The 22,901-nt window shown below is 38.6% G+C and overlaps 1 protein-coding gene across 11 annotated transcripts in view; it reads right to left on the bottom strand.

Moving 5' to 3' along the window:
* Positions 1-22,901, bottom strand: part of trpm3 (transient receptor potential cation channel, subfamily M, member 3) — a gene marked incomplete at its 3' end in the record, with an annotated part of 163,926 nt that overhangs the window by 62,763 nt on the left and 78,262 nt on the right. For all 11 annotated transcript variants that reach the window (XR_014531012.1, XM_083526344.1, XM_083526341.1 and 8 more), the window contains exons 2-5: positions 3,493-3,572; positions 2,055-2,256; positions 1,731-1,944; positions 747-871 (exon numbers count right to left, since the gene is read on the bottom strand). Coding sequence is in view for 10 of the 11 variants with exons in the window: in XM_083526344.1 (XP_083382470.1) it covers positions 747-871; positions 1,731-1,944; positions 2,055-2,256; positions 3,493-3,572 (621 nt within the window). The remainder of the gene's footprint in view (positions 1-746; positions 872-1,730; positions 1,945-2,054; positions 2,257-3,492; positions 3,573-22,901) is intronic.

Consider the following 22,901-nt stretch of genomic DNA (forward strand, 5'->3'; position numbering starts at 1 on the left):
GTGCAAAAACACGGAACAGAACACAATAGGCTAACAAACCAATAACAGAAATATATATATATATATATATATATATATATATATATATATATATATATATATATATATATATATATATACCAAAAAACTTATAGGAAATTGTTTTATGTTGAAATAATGAAATGCATTAATAAAAATATAATTATTAATTATAAAATAAAGTAATATATATATATATATATATATATATATATATATATATATATATTTTTTTTTTTAATGGTAATATTAGCTGTCCCCTTTTTCTTTCATTTCTTTTTCTAACAGTATGACAGCCGACCATGAGAAAACTGTGAGCGAAGTGAGAGCATAAGATATGAAGAGAGTTAGTAAAAGTGGGCAGTCATAAATAAAAGAGAAGTGTGCGATTCTTTTTCGAGCCTGTGTGACTAAGATAGTTCATAGAAGTATGAGTAAATCGTTCAACTATCTGATGTGTGTGAAAAATATAGTATTTTTATTATTATTCTTATTATTGATATTCTTTCTTTTTCCTTTTTTAAAACAGAGCTAAAAAGTTGTACCACTATGCTAGGAGTCTACATTTGTTAAAATATATTATATACCTGGTCCATATGGGCCATATTTAAGCTATATCACTATTTCTGTGAGGAAAGTTACACGTATTTAGAGTATGTAGTTCATACACTTTTGTGTATGTAATGTCAGAAAAACAAGACTTATGTCAGTAAATGTTGAATACATACATCTTTGCCGACAAGGTCTTCCTGGTTTTCCACTATGCCCCAGGGGGCAATGCCGATAGTGCAGATTTTCCCCCGGGATTTGGAGGCATGGTCTTTCAGAGCATCACCTACATGTCTGATAACCCCTGCAAATCAAAGACGAAAGGAAATGTATTTTGCTATTACAAAACTGTACAAGTAATTGACTCCAGTATACCTTGAAGAGACAAGCCAAAAGTCTAGAGGGTGCAGACACATTGGTGTGTTTCAAGTTGGATAAGAGTGTGTTGTGGTGGTTGAATTCTTATATGAGGAGGTTAGATCCAGCTCCACCCCCTGGACTTCTTACTCTATTTATATTTCATACAGAATGTGTCCTGATTACACTTTAATCCATGCTCAAACAGCTTAATCCACCTTGGCCCTTGGTCGACGCATTTACAAAGATTTTTACAGTAATTTTCTTAGAAGCCTTTAACTAAATGGTCTTCGAATGACATTCAGAGACCTCTCCTCTCAGATGCTGCAATTAAATTTTATTTAGAGCTAATAAGCAATCCCACAGCTCACTTTTAAAACCACCTGGATAGCAGGCTATACCGGAGTCCCCAAACTACGGCCTGCAGGCCCCCCACATTTGGAACGACCCTTTGAACAATGCCATGGACTTATTTTAAAAATGTAATTTTAAATATATGTTTTACTTATATCATATCTGTATTTGATAATAAAGGTTGGCTTTCAAACAAAAATTTCCCTCAGTTATTAATAGAGGTCGAGGCACTGATAGGTGATTGCTATAACAATCGTCGATCGACAAAATATAAGGATAGTTTTTCCGGCTTCCAGTCCACTATTATTATGAGAGCGGCCTCTAGAGGCAAATCCCTGACGCCACATACTGTTTGTTTTTACAAGTGCAACTGCACGCTGCACTGGAAGTGCTATATTATATTTATTATTTAGAATTTATTAATTATATATATGCAGACGACATGTACACACCAGTGTTTACTCCGCCCGTAAAGATCCAAGCACCGGTGGTCATGGCGGCTTTGATAAGGCCCTTGCCGAACACCTGCTTGAGCTTGGGTTGCAACTCGAAGTTCTGCAAGCCGCCGTGCACAGAGATGAGCAGTTTGGGAAGCTCTAGCTGCCACTCTTTAGTCATGAGGTGCAGCAGCAGGTCAGCTTTGGTGTCGTACGACACGCGCACGTACTGACCAATCACAAAGCACAAAGCAAATTATATAGCTTTATTTATGGGTCATTCTCCTGCTTACATTGAACAATCATGTGTGTGAATGTGTATGCAGTGTGTTCAGGTACCATGGCTTTGTTGGAGTGTCCTCCTCCCTGGAACTCGATGGTGCCGAATGCGTCGGTGGGACTCAGCTGCGTGTGCTTGCTGATGGACCATTTTTCAGACAAGCTGTCGCTCTTCAGTGCGCGCTCCGATCTATCATTCTGATTAGATGAGATGCTGGGGGGCAGGCCCACGTGCTGGCCAATGAGGCGGCCACAACAGCACCTGGCCAGGAAAAACTCACTACTGAGATATTTTTTCCACAGATTGGTATTATTACTGGAATATTAAAACTGATTCCTTACAACACGCAATATGTACAGCTGTGCGAGGTTCAAAAGTTTTGTTTCTAGTTTTGAAACACGCCAACAGATGGCAGCACAAGGCTGCACGCACAGTCACAGGGAGCACCGACCTTCATACGTCTGTGTACCAAAAGACATTGTTCTGTGAACATCGGAAGATGTGCAACTGGTGCTATTCTGACAACGTCTGTTACCACGTCTGCAATGTTTTTGCAAAAAACTGGGTGCTCCATGATGACAATACTCGCTGGATACAACATGATCTCACCTCTGCACCCACACTACTCGCCAAATTTTGTCCCCATCCTGAGGATAAATGCATGGTTCATGATATTTTATACAGGAAGTGAAAGCAACTGAGTTTAGTCAACCCACTTACGGAAACCTTTTTCGGAACCCAGAAAGCAACCTAAAATCTATATATAAATATACAGTATATATACAACAAATCGGGCTCAGGTTTGAACCACCATCACTGAATACACCAATGCACCACCGTTCCACCATGATTTCATTTATAATTGCTCATTCAGACTGACTGCCCATTAAAAAGCTCCCTTTGACCTGTCTGTACTCCTGTCATATTAGCTTACCGGGGTTTTTTTTTCTTCAAAATTATAACACAGAGCTTTTAAAGTGAGTACACTTAGTGTTTGGAAAGTGACTATCACACAAAAGTTTGTCCTTAATTAGGATCAACTGCAGTCAACTGGATAGACTCTTTAATATAGAGATGAAATCAGGGTGGGGGGAGGGGTTTCTCTCTAACACTAATATCAGGGTATATGTGCAGATTCAAAATGAAATAAGAAAAAAAATGATAAAATAATGCATAATCTTCCTGGAAATGATATTCTTGCCAAGAACAAACTCGCAAGCGAAAGACAGCAGTGCTCTTAGATTTTTGGTGTCTTTAGTAGGCTTTTGATCACTATGGAACTTCACACAACTTTACGACATCTTCCAACGCTACTCTGGAAATACAGTTCACCTAAGATTGCAGGTCATTACCTGTTCCTTTCCATCTCCAGTCTTTAAATCAAGCAATGTTTTATCTCATCTCCCAGACTGGCTATGCAATACAAGGCAAAATATTTCATTCAAAAAAACAAATGTTTCAAACCGACTCTTAAGGATGTAAAATTAGGATTCTTACCTATGGGGGTCTTTGGCACTGACGATGATGTGCACGCATTCTCTCTTGCTGAAGGCTCTCTCGATCCACGATTTCTGAGCCTGAGGAGACAAAGAAATGAGTTTGAGGGTCAAGCACACCAAGCAAAGTCCTCTAAGTGTCGAAAACTCATATTTTAAAATTAATTGACATAGCGAAAAATGTCAATCAATCCAAAGTACTATACATGGCAAAACTACCCTGAGAATCCAAACCAGTGCCTATAGCAGGATCACAAATCCAACAACAAACAAGTCTCGAAATCTCCCAAAAATCATAATCCAAAATATATCTATAAATCCACCATGAACAACTCCAAATGAGGACTATGCTTTAAAGAATTCAGTGTTCAGGTCACTCCTCCCTGACCCCAAACTTCCCACGGTCAAAACCCCAGGTCTTATAAAAACCTGGTCTCCTGAGTTGCACCAGGAAACCCTGGGGCGCCAAATCAGCAGATCGCCAGCAAACCTGGTGTGCACACGCCAGCTTGAACACACACAAAAGTAAGTCCTGAAGTGAACGAGATGGCTTGTGACAGAGTTTATGAAAGAAGCAGCAGCAGCGTTCATGTGCTGTGACAGCGAGATGTGTTAACACAACAGGAATGCTGGATATCGTCCGAGAAACAAGAGCGTGTGTATGTGTGGGGATGTGGGTGGCAGGAAAACAAAAAGAAATGTATAAAATGATAGATACAGACTATAGCAAAGCTTTTCATGCCGTTAATAGAAAGTGTTAATTGAAATAGATTTTCCTGTCACAAGTGCTGAGCAGCACCACTGCTTGACAAAAGATACCAAGACAAAAAAAACTACACAAATTATTATTTTTTTTTTCACTAAACACAATTTTATGCAAAATATAGTCTATCAAGATTTTTGATGCTTCGAATCTTACTGTGTGGTCTTGAGCATCATATAAACTTTGGGCTTGAATAAAAAATAATGGCCTAATAAAATCGCACTTATATTAGAACAGCTCTCACACATAGGTCAAAATCCTGGGGAAGAAAATTGCAGCAAAACTGGAAATTGTATTTATTTATTTTTTATTTCCATGAAACTGAGAGAAGAAAAGCATTTTGTAAAAACACAAATATATATTAAATATACAAGTACAATATACCTTGGTGTTCATCTGAACAGCAAACTGGACTGAACAGATAATACTGAAGCAATTTAAAAGAAAGGATAGAGAGGACTCTTTCTACTAAGGAGACTAAGGTCTTTTGGAGTGCATGGAGTGCTAGATCTTTTTTTGACTCTGTGGTGGCCTCAGCCATCTTCTATGGTGTGGTCTGCTGGTGCAGCAGCATCTCTACTGCATACAGGAAAAGTCTGGACAAGCTGATCAGGGAGGCCAGCTCAGTCCTGGGGATTTCTCTGGACACTGTACAGGAGGTGAGAGAAAGGAGAATGGTAGGTAAACTATCATCTTTTCTGGAGAACGACTCTCACCCTCTGTATGAAACAGTTTCGTCCCTGAATACGCTGCAACGTGAATATGACATATCATAACACTACAGAGACGGAGGCATGTCATGAGAGTCACATAGAGTACAGATTAACATGGCAGGGGTAGAGCTGTGTCTTCCTGGAGACAGAACAGGAAAAGAACATCTGGTTTTATTTCATCTTTTCGTTTTCTCCGGCCAGAGAAATTGCCTTCAGCTAAAGAAATTACCTAAATCCAAATGATTGGCCAAAAAAAGCAAGTGATTGGACAATTCCAGGCTGAAATTGAGCAGCTTTGGATTGGATCATTTGTCTTGCATTACATTGCTCACATGTTGAACCTTTTTAAAAGAAACTGTAATCTAGATGCCAAACATTGGAATCCACTGGGATTCCCACATACGTCAGTCTCCAGAGTTGTGGGGAACGGTGTGAAAAACAACGAAAACCTACAGTGTGCTGCAGTTCTAAGTGCGAAAACATTCTTTTCCTGAGAGACGTCAGAAAGCATGTCAAAATGCCTGAACCTGACAGGAAGGCTTACTCAAATAATCACTTTTTTCCAACCATGGTGAGCGGAAAAAGCAAGCAACAAAAGGAGGCAACAGTTTCAACAATGAGAATAAGCTCTAAAAACTCACCAAAACAAACAAAAAAGAACTTTGAACTATGACATTGAACCTTGTTTATGCAAACTGTGGTCCTGAGTCATTGTAGCAGACTGTTGATATGAAATACATTTCAAATCTATTTTCATAGTTCTTGAGTTGCTCAGTAACTTCATAGATCTTCAAGCGAATCATGTGGAACCATCCCCAGCTGCACAGGGTGGTCTCTAATTGACAAGAGCTCCATCCAGAAGATGAGTATGTTTAACTTGACAGAGATCTAACCTCTACATCTAACCTCAATCTCAAAAGAAATATTTTAGCTTTTTCTTATTAGTTAAATGCTTTGTTTGTTCCGTTTCTTTACCATTATTATGAAGACATTTTGTCTTTTTGGTGCGCACGAACAAAATCTTCACGACACAGTGTTTTTCCGTTTTCTCGTCCCATGTTTTCCTACAAAAAAAAGAAATGATCATATTTCCCATTAAATCAGCAGCATAATATTTTGCACTGCAACAACTGATTTTACACCCTCTGTCTCTGTCTCTCTCTCTCTCTCTATCTCTCTTTCTTTCTTTCCTATTTGCTCTCCCTCTCTCCAAAACACACAATGAATGAGAGGTTGATGCTAATGGAGGCTTGACACTCCCCTCACACACTCGGCCTGAAATTATTCTATAAACAGAGGACTATAATAGCATTACATGGAGGCAGCAAAACAGTCGCCATCCAGTACTTCTTAATAAAAAACATGTACACACACACACACACACACACACACACACACACACACACACACACACACACACACACACACACACACACACACAATGACCTGTGGAGGAAGAAAAAAATCAGCTATATTTTATGTTCTTTTTTTTTTTTCAGAACTCAACTACTTTTTTGTTCTGCTTTTCTAGCTGTCAGTCAAGTAGCAAAGATTTCTTCATCTGGATTTTATTTCCTGCTCAAGACTAAGACAAAAAAAGCCCTATTCAAGGGGGCATGGTTTGTAGGACCACCGATGCTGATTGGACACCAGTATTGCATCACAAAAAAGGCCGCAACGTTTTTTTCCGTACGTTCCGTTCTCCGTTCCTTCTCCCGGTTGCCATGGTAACTGTTTTCTCAGCGGGTGGTGCACGTGCCTACTCGATCCTTACAGGCAACACAATTTTTACTGAGTTTACTTCCTGTCTGACGTACACAGAAATCATTTACGGCAGTTTCGGGTATTTATATTAATAGTTGACACTGTCCGATTGGTACCGAATATAATTCTTTCCTGAAGATTCTCTTAAAATAAATACACTTTTTTAGTAAAATATATCAATTAAATTATTTTGAATAAATTGAGTAAAAAATTATGAAATTGAATAAATAAACTCAAATTTTTATTAAATAGTTCACATTTCTTAGACCCCATTTGGCCAATCCAGATGTGTGTATCTATGTGTGGGTGTGTTTTACATTGAATATTTGATTTTCTAAAGATTTGTTTTACTTAACTGTTCTACTTATTTGTACTTGAACAGATGTCTGCATTAAAAAAGCACACAATATATTTATTTATTCATTAAATCGATTTCTTCATAAATTATCAATTGTAGATAAAACGCAAAAAGATCTGTATGGCTAGACTGTTGTAAAAGTGTTTTCGCGCATGCTACACCAGACACTAGTATTCCACTTTGAGAACAAATCAGGAGACGGATTATATGTGCTCTACTGTTATTTACTGCACTGTAGACTCTTCAGCAAGTGTCCTTATATTTTGTTCAATCACTCGACCCCCAACCAGGGGAAGTCTCTAGAAGTCGCAAAAAAACCAAATGCCCACCAATTGCTTGCCACTGTATACACCGATCAGGCATAACATTATGGCCACCTGCCTAATAACTGGAGCCGAGGATCCCTTTTTAGCTATTTACTAGAATTCCAACTCGTCCTTCACTGCTTATTTCCTGCGGTAGAGAAAAGACACAGATTGCAGTGCGGCCCGGCGTCCAGGACATTGTGCTGATTTCCCTGTTCAAACACGTCGGCTGTTACCTGAGGAGTCACGTCTGTTTAATCAGGGGAATAAGCAAACTGTACTGGAACACTTTGCCTATTAATTACTGACCTAAAATTAGATTTTGTATGGGGATGCATATATGTAAGAAATTTTATGAGCTGTATTATTCAACAATGTCACTCAAAGTGTGTTTTTTTTTTTTTAAACACATGCATGTCTCTTTCAATGCAACAAACTTGGTTAAAGACAAAAACACACAAGAATTGGGCAGTGAACGAGTAAAAGAATGTCCATATATGACATTTTTGGTTCCAACAAAAGAACTTATGTAAGACGAAGAACAGGAGAGAAGATGTAACCAGATTGCCTTACCCTCACATTTAAACATAGAGGTGGAGGCTTAATGATGTTGGGTTGTTTTGAAGCAGGAAATGTTGGAAAGTTATTCCGGGTGAAAGGAAAACCAACATGGCAACCATTCCATACTTCAACACCAAGCAATTCCGAGCAAACAGTCAACCGGAATGTTATCTATAATGAGATGGCCTGCCCATTCACCGCACATAAATCCTATTGAACTGCTCTGGGCTGGACCGAATCGTAAAGAAAACTCTTGTGGAGAACGACTTTGGCATGTTTTTCAAGAGGTACAGCAAAGTACTTCAGCTGAATGTTTCCAGAAACGAACTGTCCAGATGACAAGAGTGTGGAAAGGCGACTGTATTATTTATGCTAATGTAGGATTTTTTTATGTGGAAAAAAAGTGAAACATCTGGACATTTATAGATTCGTTTGGTCAAAGTCAATCTTCCTATGTAGTTTGTTGCATATAAACAAAAGGAACATGTGTTTCTTAAAAAACATTAAAAAAAATAGGTTTCCATACTTTTTACAAGTACTCTATATACAGTAAATCGAAGCCTCATTAATCCCATAGTCCTGGTCTGGTCCAATAAATCTAGGAGATATTAGGTAAGAAAGTTTCTACTTGTAATTTGTTCTCTTGCTTATTAAGCCTAGTTAGCAAAGTACAGAGAAGCAGTGAAACTGCATCTTATTAGGTTGTGTGTTGGTGTGCGGGCACACGGTCAAGATTTCAACCCAATTTGCAGTATAGTTTTGTTCTTCTTCTTCAAAAAAAAAAACAGTTATTAGTTCCAGTAACTTTGAAAGCATTAAAGAAAGTTTTTCTTGAAGTTTTAGAGGATTTTATTTGTGCTGCATATTTTTATATACGCTTTGTTTCAGATGCACGGAAGGAGTCAATTGATTTGATCTGGATTTGGAATTGGATAAGGCCTGCAAACCTAAAACCTAACCAGCCGAGTGGACGCGGCGAGGCACTTGAGTTTAGCGTAGATGAAACGTGAAAAATCCTCGTCTAAGGAACAAGCAGGCTAATCAGGGCCGCGTGGAGGCTCAGCAGGAGAGCAGAGTGTTGAGAAACGGACCTTTCGATATGAACAGATCAACGGCGCTGCTGGTTTAATGTCCCACAGTCCGATCCCAATCGCACTCATCGACCGATTCTCTCACTAGCGCCGTTTAGATAGAGCTATGCTGTTACTGTGCTGCAAGTGATGGACAGCATCCTGTTATCTCCCTCTCTCCATGCATTTTTCCCCTCTGCCCCCCACGCTCCCTCTTTTTCTAAGAGCTTTTTTCTAAAATCTCTTTCACATCTATACCTTATTGTTTCATAATTATAAATGATGTATTTGTAAGAATTATCCATCAACCTGCCATCATCAAATTGGTTTAATCTGGTTTTCTTCACGTTCCCTTCAGAACTGCTTTACTTAAGACATTTTTTTGGTTGTGTTTTTCCACCTCATTTTCTCTCCTTGCCTTTCTTGCTTTCAACATCTCTCCTACTCACAAACCTACCTTCATCACCTTCTAGTAACAGTTCTGTGCCACTGGATATGTGGGAGGATGGAAAGGTTGTACTCAAAGAGCTCAAAGGTAAAAAAAAACTAAACAAAAAAAACGTGGACGTTAAACATGAAACGTGATTTAAAAAACATGGCAAAACCATGTGATAACTCTTTATGGACTAAAGTATTTGGGCACCTTAAGGCATATGTGGTTCTTCAGCAAACTGTTAGCACAATCGTATAAGATGCCTGACATTTTCCCTTTGAATTAGGAGTCCCAAATATGTTCCAGCGTAACAGTGAAATCCAGCACCATGGAGAGCTGCATTACACTGGGTCGGAAGTGTGTGGAAGATCTACAGCTATAGAGCTATAGATACTGTTGAACACCTTTGACATGGATGTGAATGCTGACTGCACCTGAGGCCTCCTGACCTCACCTACATCAGTGCTTGACTTTACTAACATCCTTATGGCTCAATGAATTTCACTAAAATCTTCACCAAATCTGGTGGAACGTCCCAGAAGAGTGAAGGTTATTATAAGAAAAAATGGTGACTAGATAGATAGATAGATAGATAGATAGATAGATAGATAGATAGATAGATAGATAGATAGATAGATAGATAGATAGATAGATAGATAGATAGATAGATAGACATGATGACTTACATAATTGTTCAAAAAAAAAAAAAAAAAAAAAAACATAAAAAAATTGTTCAGGTTTTTTTTCCAAGATGTGTGTACTGTGTGTGAGTGTGTGTGTGTGTGTGTGTGTGTGTGTGTGTGTGTGTGTGTGTGTGTGTGTGTGTGTGTGTAAAAATCTCGCCACTCTCACACTTTCTAACACACTACATCGCTCTTCCTGACTGTCCATCTGACAAACTCTCATTTCCTCACTTTCTCTTTTTTTCCTCTCAGTTGGACACACTTCTTGACACATCTCTCTCTCTCTCTCTCTCTCTCTCTCTCTCTCTCTCTCTCTCTCTCTCTCTCTCTCTCACACACACACACACACACACACACACACACACACACACACACACACACACACACACACACACACACACACTCTATTATTAACTCAGCTTCATGCTGTCAGCTCCATGGTTTAAAACTCGGAGGGCCGGCATTCCTTCGTTTTTAACAGATTATACTTGTTAATTTGTGCCTGCTAATTAAAGCACACGCTGATTAGTTAAACACTGTTTGTGCAGGAATGCAGGGGATGAACCTCGGTGACAGCATCACCGAGCGGCCGTGGGCCTGCGACCCACTCGAAAAGCCTGTAACAAGAAAACACTTCAACACCGCGACTTATAGTTGCTCAAATAGGATTCAGAGTAGTAAGGAATATTGCTCATTGCGCGACTGGATTAAATGGGATAAACAAAAAAAGGTTATGTGTGTGGGGGTTTTCATTGTCTCTTCATACTAGGGGTCTCCTCGACTAAGGATTTACATAGTCGAATCAGATTTGTCAAGTGTTGCCAGGGCGCTCTAAGCGCAGGGCCACTGAAAAGAAATTGAAAGTTAATTCACAGGATTAATACCGAATATACCCTTACAGAATCTTCCAGACAATGTAAAATATTTAAATCCCTGCCGCCAAGATGCTCCTGTGTCGATCATGGAAAGTGAAACTTTCCACTTTCACAATTTTTTTTTATAAAAGCTTCTTTTTTTTTCCCACATTATAATAATAAGCTGTTTAATAATTTACTGGGAAAAAAACAGTAGTTCTATGTGCAATCAACATTGCGTACCCCCCAAAATAACGTAACACCAACGTTTCGTAACACCACTGTGAGATTGGTAGTTGAATCAGGCTGCTCCTATCGAAGCATCGAATATTTGACTATTTGCGGTCACCACTATTTCATACATTAAAATCTAAACCTCAATAATACATACACCAACATGAAAAATCCATAAACAAGAGCGAAGAACTGAGCCAAAAGGTGCATATACAGTACAAGTGCTAATTATCCACGTATGTAAACCAATTTCAGCCAGTCATGTGACCAGTGACGTTAAACCAGGAAGTGAAGGGCTGAATAGAAATACTGTAATGTATAAGTAATGTAGCTGTAAAGCATCTTGTCTACGTAAATAAAGTTAGCATCACTTTTAAGACAAATTTATCAAGCGTTTAGAAGTACATTATTCATACCATTGTCTGGTTCCTCTCAAGGTTTCTTCCTCATATCATCTAAGGGAGTTTTTCCTTGCCACTGTCGCCACGGCTTGCTCATCAGGGACAAACGCACACCATTCACCTTCACTGTTGTTTTCTGTAAAGCTGCTTTGAGACAATGTCTGTTGTGAAAAGCGCTATACAAATAAACTTGACTTGACTTGACTTGACCACTGAGTTAAGGGGCTCAAGGGCCAATAGCTTAATGGAGCTGGGATTTGAATTTATGACCTTTTGAGCAGAAGTTCAACATTCTAATCTGAGGTTACACAGAGGTTGAATAGGAAACTGAAGTATATGAACGTAAGACCCGCTTAAAACCACACAGTCCATTTCCGTGCCAGCTTGCCGGTTCCAAAAAGATTCAAATGAAGCCTTCGACGTGTTCATCACGCATGCCTGCGCCTGTCTAATGGGCTTCAAATGCACCTCAGGAAAGCCTTCAGCGGAAACGAGGAACATTCACCTTATGGATATTTTAAAGAAAGGTTTTTTTTTTTCCATTTAAGTTCCATTTAGTCCCAAGAAAGCTTTCGTTAGAAGACTGGTGAGACGGCAAGCTCGAACTTCTGCGTCCCCGAGGAAACTCATTTACTGCCATTAGAGTATTATGCATGCTGGACATGATTTGGATGATTATAGTGTGTGTGTGGACACACACAATGCAACATTATTTCCCACACATCGAACTGCTCATTATACGGTGAGTTCAATGTATAACAGTTGCATCTTAAACCTTATTATGTATGACACATGTAATATGTAATTTAAATAAACAAAGATGCATGTGTCTAATTAAACATACACACACCCACACACACACACAGTTCTTTCATTCACTACAGCTTAACAGTGAGCGTTAAAACTGTGTGGGTGTGAATATACGGTATGTGTGCAAGCACCGAAGACCATATACACACATTCCACTGCTCTATAAGAGATTTTCCCTCCCTGTGAACTGCATCATGGGAACAAAAACACACCTCATCAATGTTCTCTGGCATGTCATGAATATTTATAGCTCTGAATATTTATAGTGTATATACAGTAGCAGGTTCGCCTACGTGTAATGAGAAATCAGGAATATCTATCTATCTATCTATCTATCTATCTATCTATCTATCTATCTATCTATCTATCTATCTATCTATCTATCTATCTATCTATCTATCTATCACAATGTACACAAGAATTCACAGCTTTTTCTCAATACTTTGTTGAAGCTCCTTTTGGCACCAATTACAGCCTTAAGTTTTTTTGAGTTTGATGCTACAAGCTTGGCACACATATTTTCTGGGCAGTTTTTTCCATTCTTCTTTGCAAATCCTTCCAAGTTCCATCAAGTTGGATGGGGAGGGTCAGTGCCAAGCCATTTTTAGATCTTTCCAGAGATGTTCAAGCCTGGGCTCTGGCTGGGCTACTCAAGAGTTGTCTCACAGAGTTGTCCTGTAGCCACTCCTCTGTTATCCTTCCTGTGTGCTTAGGGTCATTGTTCTGTTGGAAGATAAACCGCCGCCCTGAGGTCCAGAGCGCTCTGGAGCAGGTTTTCATCAGTGATGTCTCTGTACATTGCTGAAATTCATCTTTCTCTCGATCCTGACTAGTCTCCCAGTTCCTGCTGCTGAAAAACATCCCCACAGCATGATTCTTCCACCACCATGCTTCACTGTAGGGATGGTATTGGCCAGGTGATTAGCGGTGCCTGGTTACCTCGAGACATGATCTTTGTTTTTCATGGCCTGAGAGTCCTTCAGGTGCCCTTTTGGCAAGATCCAAGCGGGCTGCCATGTTCCTTTCATTGAGGAGTGGCTTCCATCTGGCCACTCTACCAGGCCTGATTGGTGGAGTGCTGCAGAGATGGTTATTGTTCTGGAAGTTTCTAGAAACATCTCAAGGATGATCAGTGGAAACATGGCAACAGCTGTAAATAATTATGTACATATGATAATTTTTTTCTTTTTAATACATTTACAAAGATTTCAAACAAACTTTCTTTATGTTGTCAGTATCGGCTATTGTTTGTAGAATTTTGAGGAAAATAATGAATTGATTCGGCTGTAACATGACAAAATGTGGAAAAAGTGAAGCATGAAAAATACCAACCATGGAAGATAATCATGAGACACTGAACATTAGAAAAACAGTGCATAGATCATATAAGAGTATTTTTGATAGGAACCAATCAATCCCATATTTCCAAACAAAAAGCATTGAGATTAGCCATGTCGTCACGTAACTGCTAATTACCAACGCTAACTGGCTAGTTATGTGATTTAGCAAGTACTGCTACGGAAAAAGCGCATGGGTCAATAATAATTTTTTTTAACACAATGAACCCAGCGGATTATAGACAAAGGAGAAGTAAGTTAACTGCTGGTAATGAACATTGAACATGGTGTAATTTGGAGGCTGAGCGGTTAGCGCATTTGTAAAAATTAGCATAATTCGAGTTGTATGAAAATACATGCAGGTCAAGGTTTAGGATGAAGGAGAAGTAAGTTAACGGCTGGTAATGAACATTGAACATGGTGTATTTTGGAGGCTGAGCGGTTAGCGCATTCGTACAAATTAGCAAGAATCGAGTTGTATGAAAATACATGCAGGTCAAGGTTGAGGGCAGAGTTTAGCGGTTCTGCAGTTCGTCTCATTCTTTATTCATATGAAATCGAACACAATGTACTACATCCCACTCGTTTTCTTGAAATGTGTGAAGTTCGAGTGCCTCTCTATGTATATTGAAAAAACATAATTAAATAAATATCATGCATGCCTCAAACGAATATGCAGGATGTACGCAGGAAAACGTGTTCCCATACCACTGTATTCCTTTATTCGATCTTTTGCTTGTTTCACCACAATGAATATTAAAACAGTTACATGGACTTCACACCGCGGTCATCTTCACACCCGCTTTCGATTTTCCTGTTCATGACAACTCGCAAATCAGTTTGCATCAGAAAGTATTGCCTGGGAAAATTACCTCTCACACATGCAGTTGATAAGCTGATTTGAAATTCTGCCAATTCCAGAGTAAAAAAAAAAAAAGGAAGAAGAAGCAAATCCCCAGAGGCGGAGTAGGATTAGCGTGGTATTAAATAATGACCAGAACTTGGCATGTGCTCTATGCAAAATAAGAAAATACCCGGGAAAAAAAAGGGAATAAAGACAGGAGTTAAAGAGATTGATGCTGTTTTTGTTCAATTGCTAATGTCTTTATAATGTAGCAAATTTGCCTGGTAATAACAACGAATCGAGCTGTGTGATGGAGGCTGAGTACGAGGATGTATGAGTGATTTAATAGAGTTGTTTGTACTTTCACTGGATACTTCACACACAGCAGTCTCTAGCATTTACATAAAATTAGATAAACGTAAACCAGTTAGCGAGAGTTATCCGAGTGCAACTGTTGGTGAGACGGATAGAGTGGTTGAAGCTGAAGACAACAAAAATAATCACTCTTTGCAGCCGTGCTAAGCAGAACAGCATATCGGAAGCACAACATGCTAAAACAACCACTCCAGTCTGCCAATCTGCTGAAATCTAACACTATAGAGGACAGAGGGTCACTTAAGTTGGACAACTAAAGATTGTAAAAAGTCCAGGCCCTATACTGTATAACTTGGGGGGAGGACCCTTTGGATATGGACCCTTGAGACCTTGGGATATTACTAAATTCAGTTCAATACGTTTTTATTTGTATAGCGCTTTTAACAATGAACATTGTCTCAAAGCAGCTTTACACAGAAAATGTAGTGAGTAAAAGTGAATATGTTCTTTATAAGTGTAAGTTTGTCCCTGATGAGCGAGTGTGATAACTGTGGCGAGGAAAAACTCCCCGAGATGGCATAAGGAAGAAAAATTGAGAGGAACCAGACTCAAGAGGGAACCCATCCTCATCTGGGTTGCACCGAATGTCCATTTATAGCAGATATATGATGTTGCGGGGTACAGTGATAATGATCAGAAGCGAAAAGTAGTCCTTAGTCAATGTAGCAGACTGTTGACATAAGCTACAGTCCAATCCATCCTCAAAGCTCCTGTTCTTACTCCGGAATTTCATGGAACCACCCAAGGCTTTGATGGGAAACCGTACCAAGCTGCATAGAGTGGCTGCTAAATATTTGGCAATAACAGAGATCTTTAAAACAAAAAGAATAATATCTTTGTATATATGCATTTATATATTATTTTGTTCGATCGCAAAGTTTCACCACTCCATGTACCTTAATCATGTCAGACTAAATAGTGTGAGAGTGTCTGCTTTAGCCAGTGTATTCACCTGTCTTAAATATTGAGCACAGCCTCTACAGATCATTCTTCTAAATCCCAATAAACAAAAACCATGAAAACCCTGCTCAACAGTTCAGTATCAGGGTTCATGTTTGTGCTTGTAAAAGTGAGATCCTTTATCATCCCATATCAGCACAGTGCCTACACGAGGGAATCATGTGTGGCAAAACAGCTCTTTGCCTCGTATGCTATGAGAGGCTAATTCTATCTGCCCGTGCCACAGAAAGAGAGAGAGAAAGAAAGAGAGAGAGGTAGTGAGAGAGGGAGAAAGGGTCTGTAGTTGTGATTATTGCAGCATTTTTCATAAATGATAAGCATTACAGAAGATGAAAGTAGTCAGAAACCTTCTCAGCCTCTAACTGTGGAACAAAATCCTAATCATCCAGCAGAAACAACATTAGCTGAGCGTAGCAGTAGCCTGCAGGCGAATCCTAATGTACAAGATTATTCATCGGCTTTTGAGAACCACGTGAGCTTTCGCTCCGATTTGATTCTGGTTCGAAATCCTTAATGTTTACCTCAGAATATTAGCATTGTCCATTGAAGCGAGTGTTAAACCAGTAATCCATCACAAAGACATTTGCTTAAATTGGGGCCTCAACTGAAGAACATCAATGAGTTCAGACAATGATATACTAAATACATAGCATGATCAGCATTTTTAAATACATATGAGTATTTTCTGTGGAAACCCTATGATGAATTTTAAGTATCCACTCTTATACTGTATACGGCTACCATTAGTTTCACTTCACAGATTGAGAAGTGTGTGCATTTGTGTGTGTGTGAAGTGGTTACTTTCCAAGGCAGCAGCACATATGAAGTTTTCACTTCACTAAACAGAACTACCCTGGCAATCATCAACGTAGTCATAGAACCCCTGTTACCTACAAGCCTACTGGTGTCGATGTCCCTGTTCTATCAAGCAAACCAAATGTTGATTAGAGCTGGTAGAAGGTAACAAGGTACCTCAACCTGCTACTGAAATCTGAATTGCCATTACAAATCACTTGTACAGTTCTGCATTCAAATACTAGAGAGTGTCTCTATAGTAAATGTAAAAATGTCATTTAAATAATCATATATTATTAATATTATCTAAAGATTCTTAGGTTCTTAGGATTGCGACTATCTCATAAGCACGTCCTTTTTCTATGTGATTCAGTAGTCAGTGTGTCAGAAGGCAAAGGCTGTGAAATTGCCTCTAGTCCTGCCGGTGTGACTCTGTCCCCTCGAATAAAACAGATATAATACAAGGACCAGTGTCACTGAAACCCTTTACCCTCTCTTCTTCTCTTTTCCCCTCTACCCTTTTCATCCTTTCATTTGATTTTCCTCGATCGCCTTGTCCTCCTCTTATTTAGTTTTCTTCGCTTGCGTGGCCTTTTATCCAGTCTACCCTTTTTGATTACTTTACTGAATGTTACACTCAGGTACCAGAACAAATAGATGCAGCATGGCAGGGGAGCTATACAGCGGTTTTTCATTGCCTGATCATGGCCTAAGCACCATATCAGCGTCTAACATAAGCAAGAAATTATGGTACAAGACAAACAGTTGGGTCTTTGCCATTGTGTCCTAGCTGTATATAACCTACTGCATGGTTTATCAACATTTGGCCTCTTAAAATTATTAAATGAAAGTTAAATTAATTTGATCAATCAAGACCAAAGAAAATATTTTTTGGCCCAAGCTCTAATGACTTTCTGTTTCTTATTATAGTATACTGTATTCTCAGTGCCAGTCAGCCCCATCACATCCTATCTGATGTGTATTGATTCTGAACCGAATAACAATTTTGTTTCTAAAGCAGGGACCAAATATGCTGGCTGTCTTGGCTCCAAACACTTCCGTGGTGTCCAAATGGTCTTCCTCGTTCTGTACCAATATTGCCTTAACACCATCCCAGTCTTGTTTAAACATTTCAAAGGTCTTCCTTCTCCTGTACCCTTTCACTTGTCCTACTATTGGCTCCAAACACTTTCAAGGTCTTTGACCTCCTGAACAATTATTGCCTGTCCCTTATTCTAATCTATGTCCAAACACATCAAATGGTCTTCCTGATCTGTACCACTGTTACCTGCCCCTTATCATAGTCTATGTCCAAATTGTCTTCTTCCTTCTGTACCAATATTGCATAAACACTATCCCAGTCTTGTTTAAACATTTTAAAGGTCTTCCTTCTCCTGTACCCTTTCACTTGTCCTAGTCTTGGCTCCAAACACTTTGAAGGTCTTTGTCCTCCTGAACAATTATTGCCTGTCCCTTATTCTAATCTATGTCCAAACACATCAAAAGGTCTTTCTGATCTGTACCACTATTGCTTCCCCCTTATCACAGTGTTGGCCCAAACTATTCTAAGGTCTTTCTAATGCTATTTCAGTATTGTATAGGCTCTCTATTTTAGTCCTATAGGCACACTATACAGTATATAAGTGAAAAAATCAACCATACTATAAAAAACTGTCCATTGCCCCACTGTGGTTATTTCTTTGCACGGCTATTCTGGGTACAATGCAAACTGCATCAAATACTTAAATGTCCATATACTATGAATCTGTATTTGATTTAATAATTTTTTTTAAATAACATAAACTGGGGGTCATGGTTACATTCAACAAGATTTCAGTCCTGATGCACACCTATAATAACAACCAAGACTGGCTACTGCATGACTTTATTCATGGCCACCACTAATTCCTTTGTACACTAAACTTTTTCTTCATGCTTCAGGTGCAGGCCTTATCCTTCACACCTGTCTTAATAAATAACATTTCCAGTAACACTTGAATAGCTATATGACATGTGATTGATTATGGAATTAGATTTCCAGTCCAACAAAGCTCTCCAGGGTCCAAGGGTCATAATCATTGCCAATCAAGTCAGAAATGCCAATGCTCTACACTATTTGAACTCTTGCTATTCCTAATCCATCAGATCTATAACTGACCTATTTGACCCACAGCACCTGCTGTCCTGAAACTCTAATTGGCTCATTCTTTTAACCCGTCTCACGAGGTGCTTTGATTGAAATCAAGCTTAATGTGCGTGAAAGTGGCTGTCGAGTTGCCAAGTCTTGCTTAATTCTTGTTCTCCCACAGTCTGTCTCTCTCTCTTCGAGTGTATGTGCTGCCTTATAGGCATGATTTTGTATTCTGGCCTGATGTGTTGACACTTTTAATGGAGCCACTTTTCCATCCGTCAGAAAGCTTTTAGCACCAAAACTTCTCTAGGAGCAAACAGTCCTCTTAATAAAGATGAATCCAGGGCAATCCATTAACCATATGAGCTCCCCAATTTATTCCTGAACAAACCTTAAGCTGTTTTATTCATCCTGCCCCGTGCCGGCGAAAACACTTTCGAAGTGTTGACAAAGAATTGCGAAGAAAGTACTCAGAATAGAGTAAGAGTCCAATTTGCACTCATATAAGGACAAAAAGATATAGATTTCAGAGTGTCTGTGACTCTCGGGAGTTTTTTTTCTTGATGGTGTTGCAACTGTCACAACCAAGCTTAAATAATCCTCTATCATCGGTCTACACTGAAGAGCAAATAATATATTTTCTAAAGCAAACACATCCTAACAGTCTGCCTCAGGAAAAAATCTAATGCTTCTCTTTTCATAAAATATCTATCAAGTGAATGGTTTCTTGAAACTAGCATTAATTTTCTGAGTAAAATGTAAAATTTAAGCTAGCTAATGTTGGCGGCAAAAGTGTATTGTTTAATAAGCATGTTGGATTTTCATTGTACTTCTGGGAAGATCACATGGATACAAGAGCTTTGTGTTTTGGTTTCATTTATTTCTTTGGTTAGTAAGCGAATGTCATTCAACACTGGTGTATCATAGTTTTGGATGAACAGAAATCATGATTATATCTTTTCATTCATAAATTATCATCTAGCTAACTTCCCTGGTCATTGATGCTACTTCTTGGCTTACTCAAGTTCTTGATAAATAGACCGTCCGATTAGCTTTTGATGGACTTTCCTCTGATGGACTTTGAGGGAAAATTATCCCCCATGCACCTATTGCGGAATATTTTGTTGCACACCTTTTAAAAGAACTCACCTGAACATTAAGTATGTGTTTCATTATCATGTGTTTCATTTAAATCATTTCTATGTATTACTTATAATACATTCATGAATTCTTTTGGTATTCAATTGTAAATTATAAAAAAGACATGGTATACTTTGAAAGGATTTTTTTTCATCATGATATCAGCAGAGTCTTTAAAACTTGAGCTGCATTCTAAAATGCCAAACTACCACTCTAAATGCACTATATCTGTAAAAGTATTGGAACACCAGACTTTTCCAACCATATGTGGTTCTTTCACAAACTAAACTTTCTTTCGGCTTCTTCCATTAGGGGTCGCCACAGCGGATCATCCGCATTCATGATCCGCACATGTTTTAACGCTGGATGCCCTTCCTAACGCAACCCTCCCCATTTATCCGGGCTTGAGATTGACACTAAGATTGGTTGGGGTTGGTTCCCTGACCGGGGACCAGGCCGCAGCGGTGAGCGCGCCGCATTCTAACCACTAGACCACCAGGGAACCTTACCACACAATTGGAAATACACAATTCAATAGGACATCTTTGGATGCTGTAGCAAGACATTTGCCCTTTACTTGAATAAGGAGATCTAAACTTGTTCCCGAATGACAATGCCCCTGTTCACAATGCCAGCACCATTAAGATCCATGGATTGGCGTGGAAGATCTCCTGCTACAGAGCTCTCACCCCCAAAGCTCCTGAACAACTTTGGGATAAATTGGAACGTTGTCTGCACCCCAGGGCTCCTCACCTCACCTACATCAGTATCTGAGTTTACTCTAATAGCAGATTATTATATTAGCAAATCAGGACTAAATGTGGTAGAGAATGGTTGAAAAAAGTTTATTGCCTCGCCTTGTTCCCAAACATCTCTGTTTTTTGACAGATTGAACAGTTTTGATCAGTTGGTAATCCTGATGGAGTAACAATCTTTTTAAACACAAAGATAGACACGAGTACAGCATGTGGATCTTATCCAATAATAGAAAATCCCAAGATTTTTTAAATGTTCCTCTGGCACAGACTCAATTGACAAGAAGGCACAGGATAAAATCAGAGCACTTCTCATAAGCAGAGATAACAATCAGTCATAACCTGCTCACCGTCTACGACCTATCCATCTCCAGGACTAGGATATGCTTAAGCAAAAACCACTGTCAAACTTTTCACCTATAAAACAACAAGCTGTTTACCTCGGGGAAGCATTTTGGGGACAATTCAAATCAAGACCTCAAATACAGGAATGGGTTTTATCTTTATAAGAAATCTTTATAAGAAAAAAAACCACATTCAGCTATTTGTTGATATCATTTTAAAAAAATCTCTTTTTCTCTCTTTCATATATATATATATATATATATATATATATATATATATATATATATATATATATATATATATATATATATATATATATATGATTTATTAATTTAATTCCATACACTCTCTGCATGCATATTAGCAAAACAAGTCTCACAAATCTGGGAAGCAGAAATGCACTCGGGTAATAAATTATTCTGACTCTGCAGGCTATAAGATTCCATTTCATGTTAGCGAAGGAGCTATTAGCTCCAAGGAAAGCAGAAAGCATGTACTTGGCTTAACATACAATTCTGATCATGGATGCTTTAAGCGTCACCCTACAGTATGTGCTAGCAATTTTGATGCCTTGAAGCACTAGCTCAAATGTACTTGGCTGATCAGCGAGCCGTGATTTTGGAGGCTATAGGATTTCGTTGTGCAGTAGCAAAACTTGCCAGGTAGCACTGGTGAACGAATAAACTGTATATCTATCAAACAGGCTTTGTTTCCGGAGGACAAGCCAAGACCATACTTGGCTTTAGAGCAATAACGTACAAATGAAGTAAACTGCAGACAAGAAAATGCGGAGTGCTAATCTTGCTAGGTTTGGTGTTTGTGTGGATATTCTTTTTTTTTTTTTTTTTTTTTTGTCATTCAGATTTGGAAAGTAACAAATTACATTTGCTTATGTTATTGTAATAGAGTATTTCTTTTGTGTACATTATTATTATTATTATTTTTTTTTATATATATAATTTTTAATTTATAATTATTTATAATTATAAATATTATAATTAATTTTTAATTTATAATTTTTAAAAATAAAAAAAAAAGAAAATTATGCAATTGTAAAAAAAAAAAAAAAAAAAAAAAAAACATTCCCAGGAACTACTGCTCCGATCGATTGATGGGCGGAGTCACAAAATTTACGGGAATGGAGACGGATGAAACAGATGGCAGTGATGCAGGCCGTCGATATTTTATTACTTTTTTCACCTCTGGTTATATTCTGCTTTTGGAAGAATAAAACTATAAAAGTGTGTTATTCTTTCTCTGTTTTCGTAGCTTCGTAACAGTTACAGTACATCAATGCATTCTTGGATTCTCCATTCTGATTGGTCAGAAGGATTAGCAGCAGCTATTACCTTTTATCGCATTTACTCACATGGTGGATAAAAAGATGCCAATTAATTATTTCTGATATGGTCACAGGAATCGAAGGTATCAATTTGAATTTTTGCAAGTTGTTGAATGGCATACAGTGCACCAGAAAGGAAAAAAAACCCACTTCCTGTTGCTCACAGAGACCGCCTCTCTTCATCAGGTCAAGTTTGGTCAGGACAGCTAGGACGCGGTTTCAATTTCGGCAGAGAAATAGAATCAGCGCCGGCCGCGCCACTGCCGAGAACACTTTAATCATTTTCCTCACCACACACACATAAATAGAGACAGAAATAAGTGCACCCAGACAGGAAACAAGTGTGTGCAGCACAGACACCCTCTTTTAGTACAGCATTATTTATTGAAAGCTTCTGCATTTATTTCCACAATCATGCACAAAAATTTTTTCGCATC

Source organism: Silurus aristotelis (genome assembly GCF_946808225.1).
Source record: "Silurus aristotelis genome assembly, chromosome: 23".
NCBI lineage: Eukaryota > Metazoa > Chordata > Actinopteri > Siluriformes > Siluridae > Silurus > Silurus aristotelis.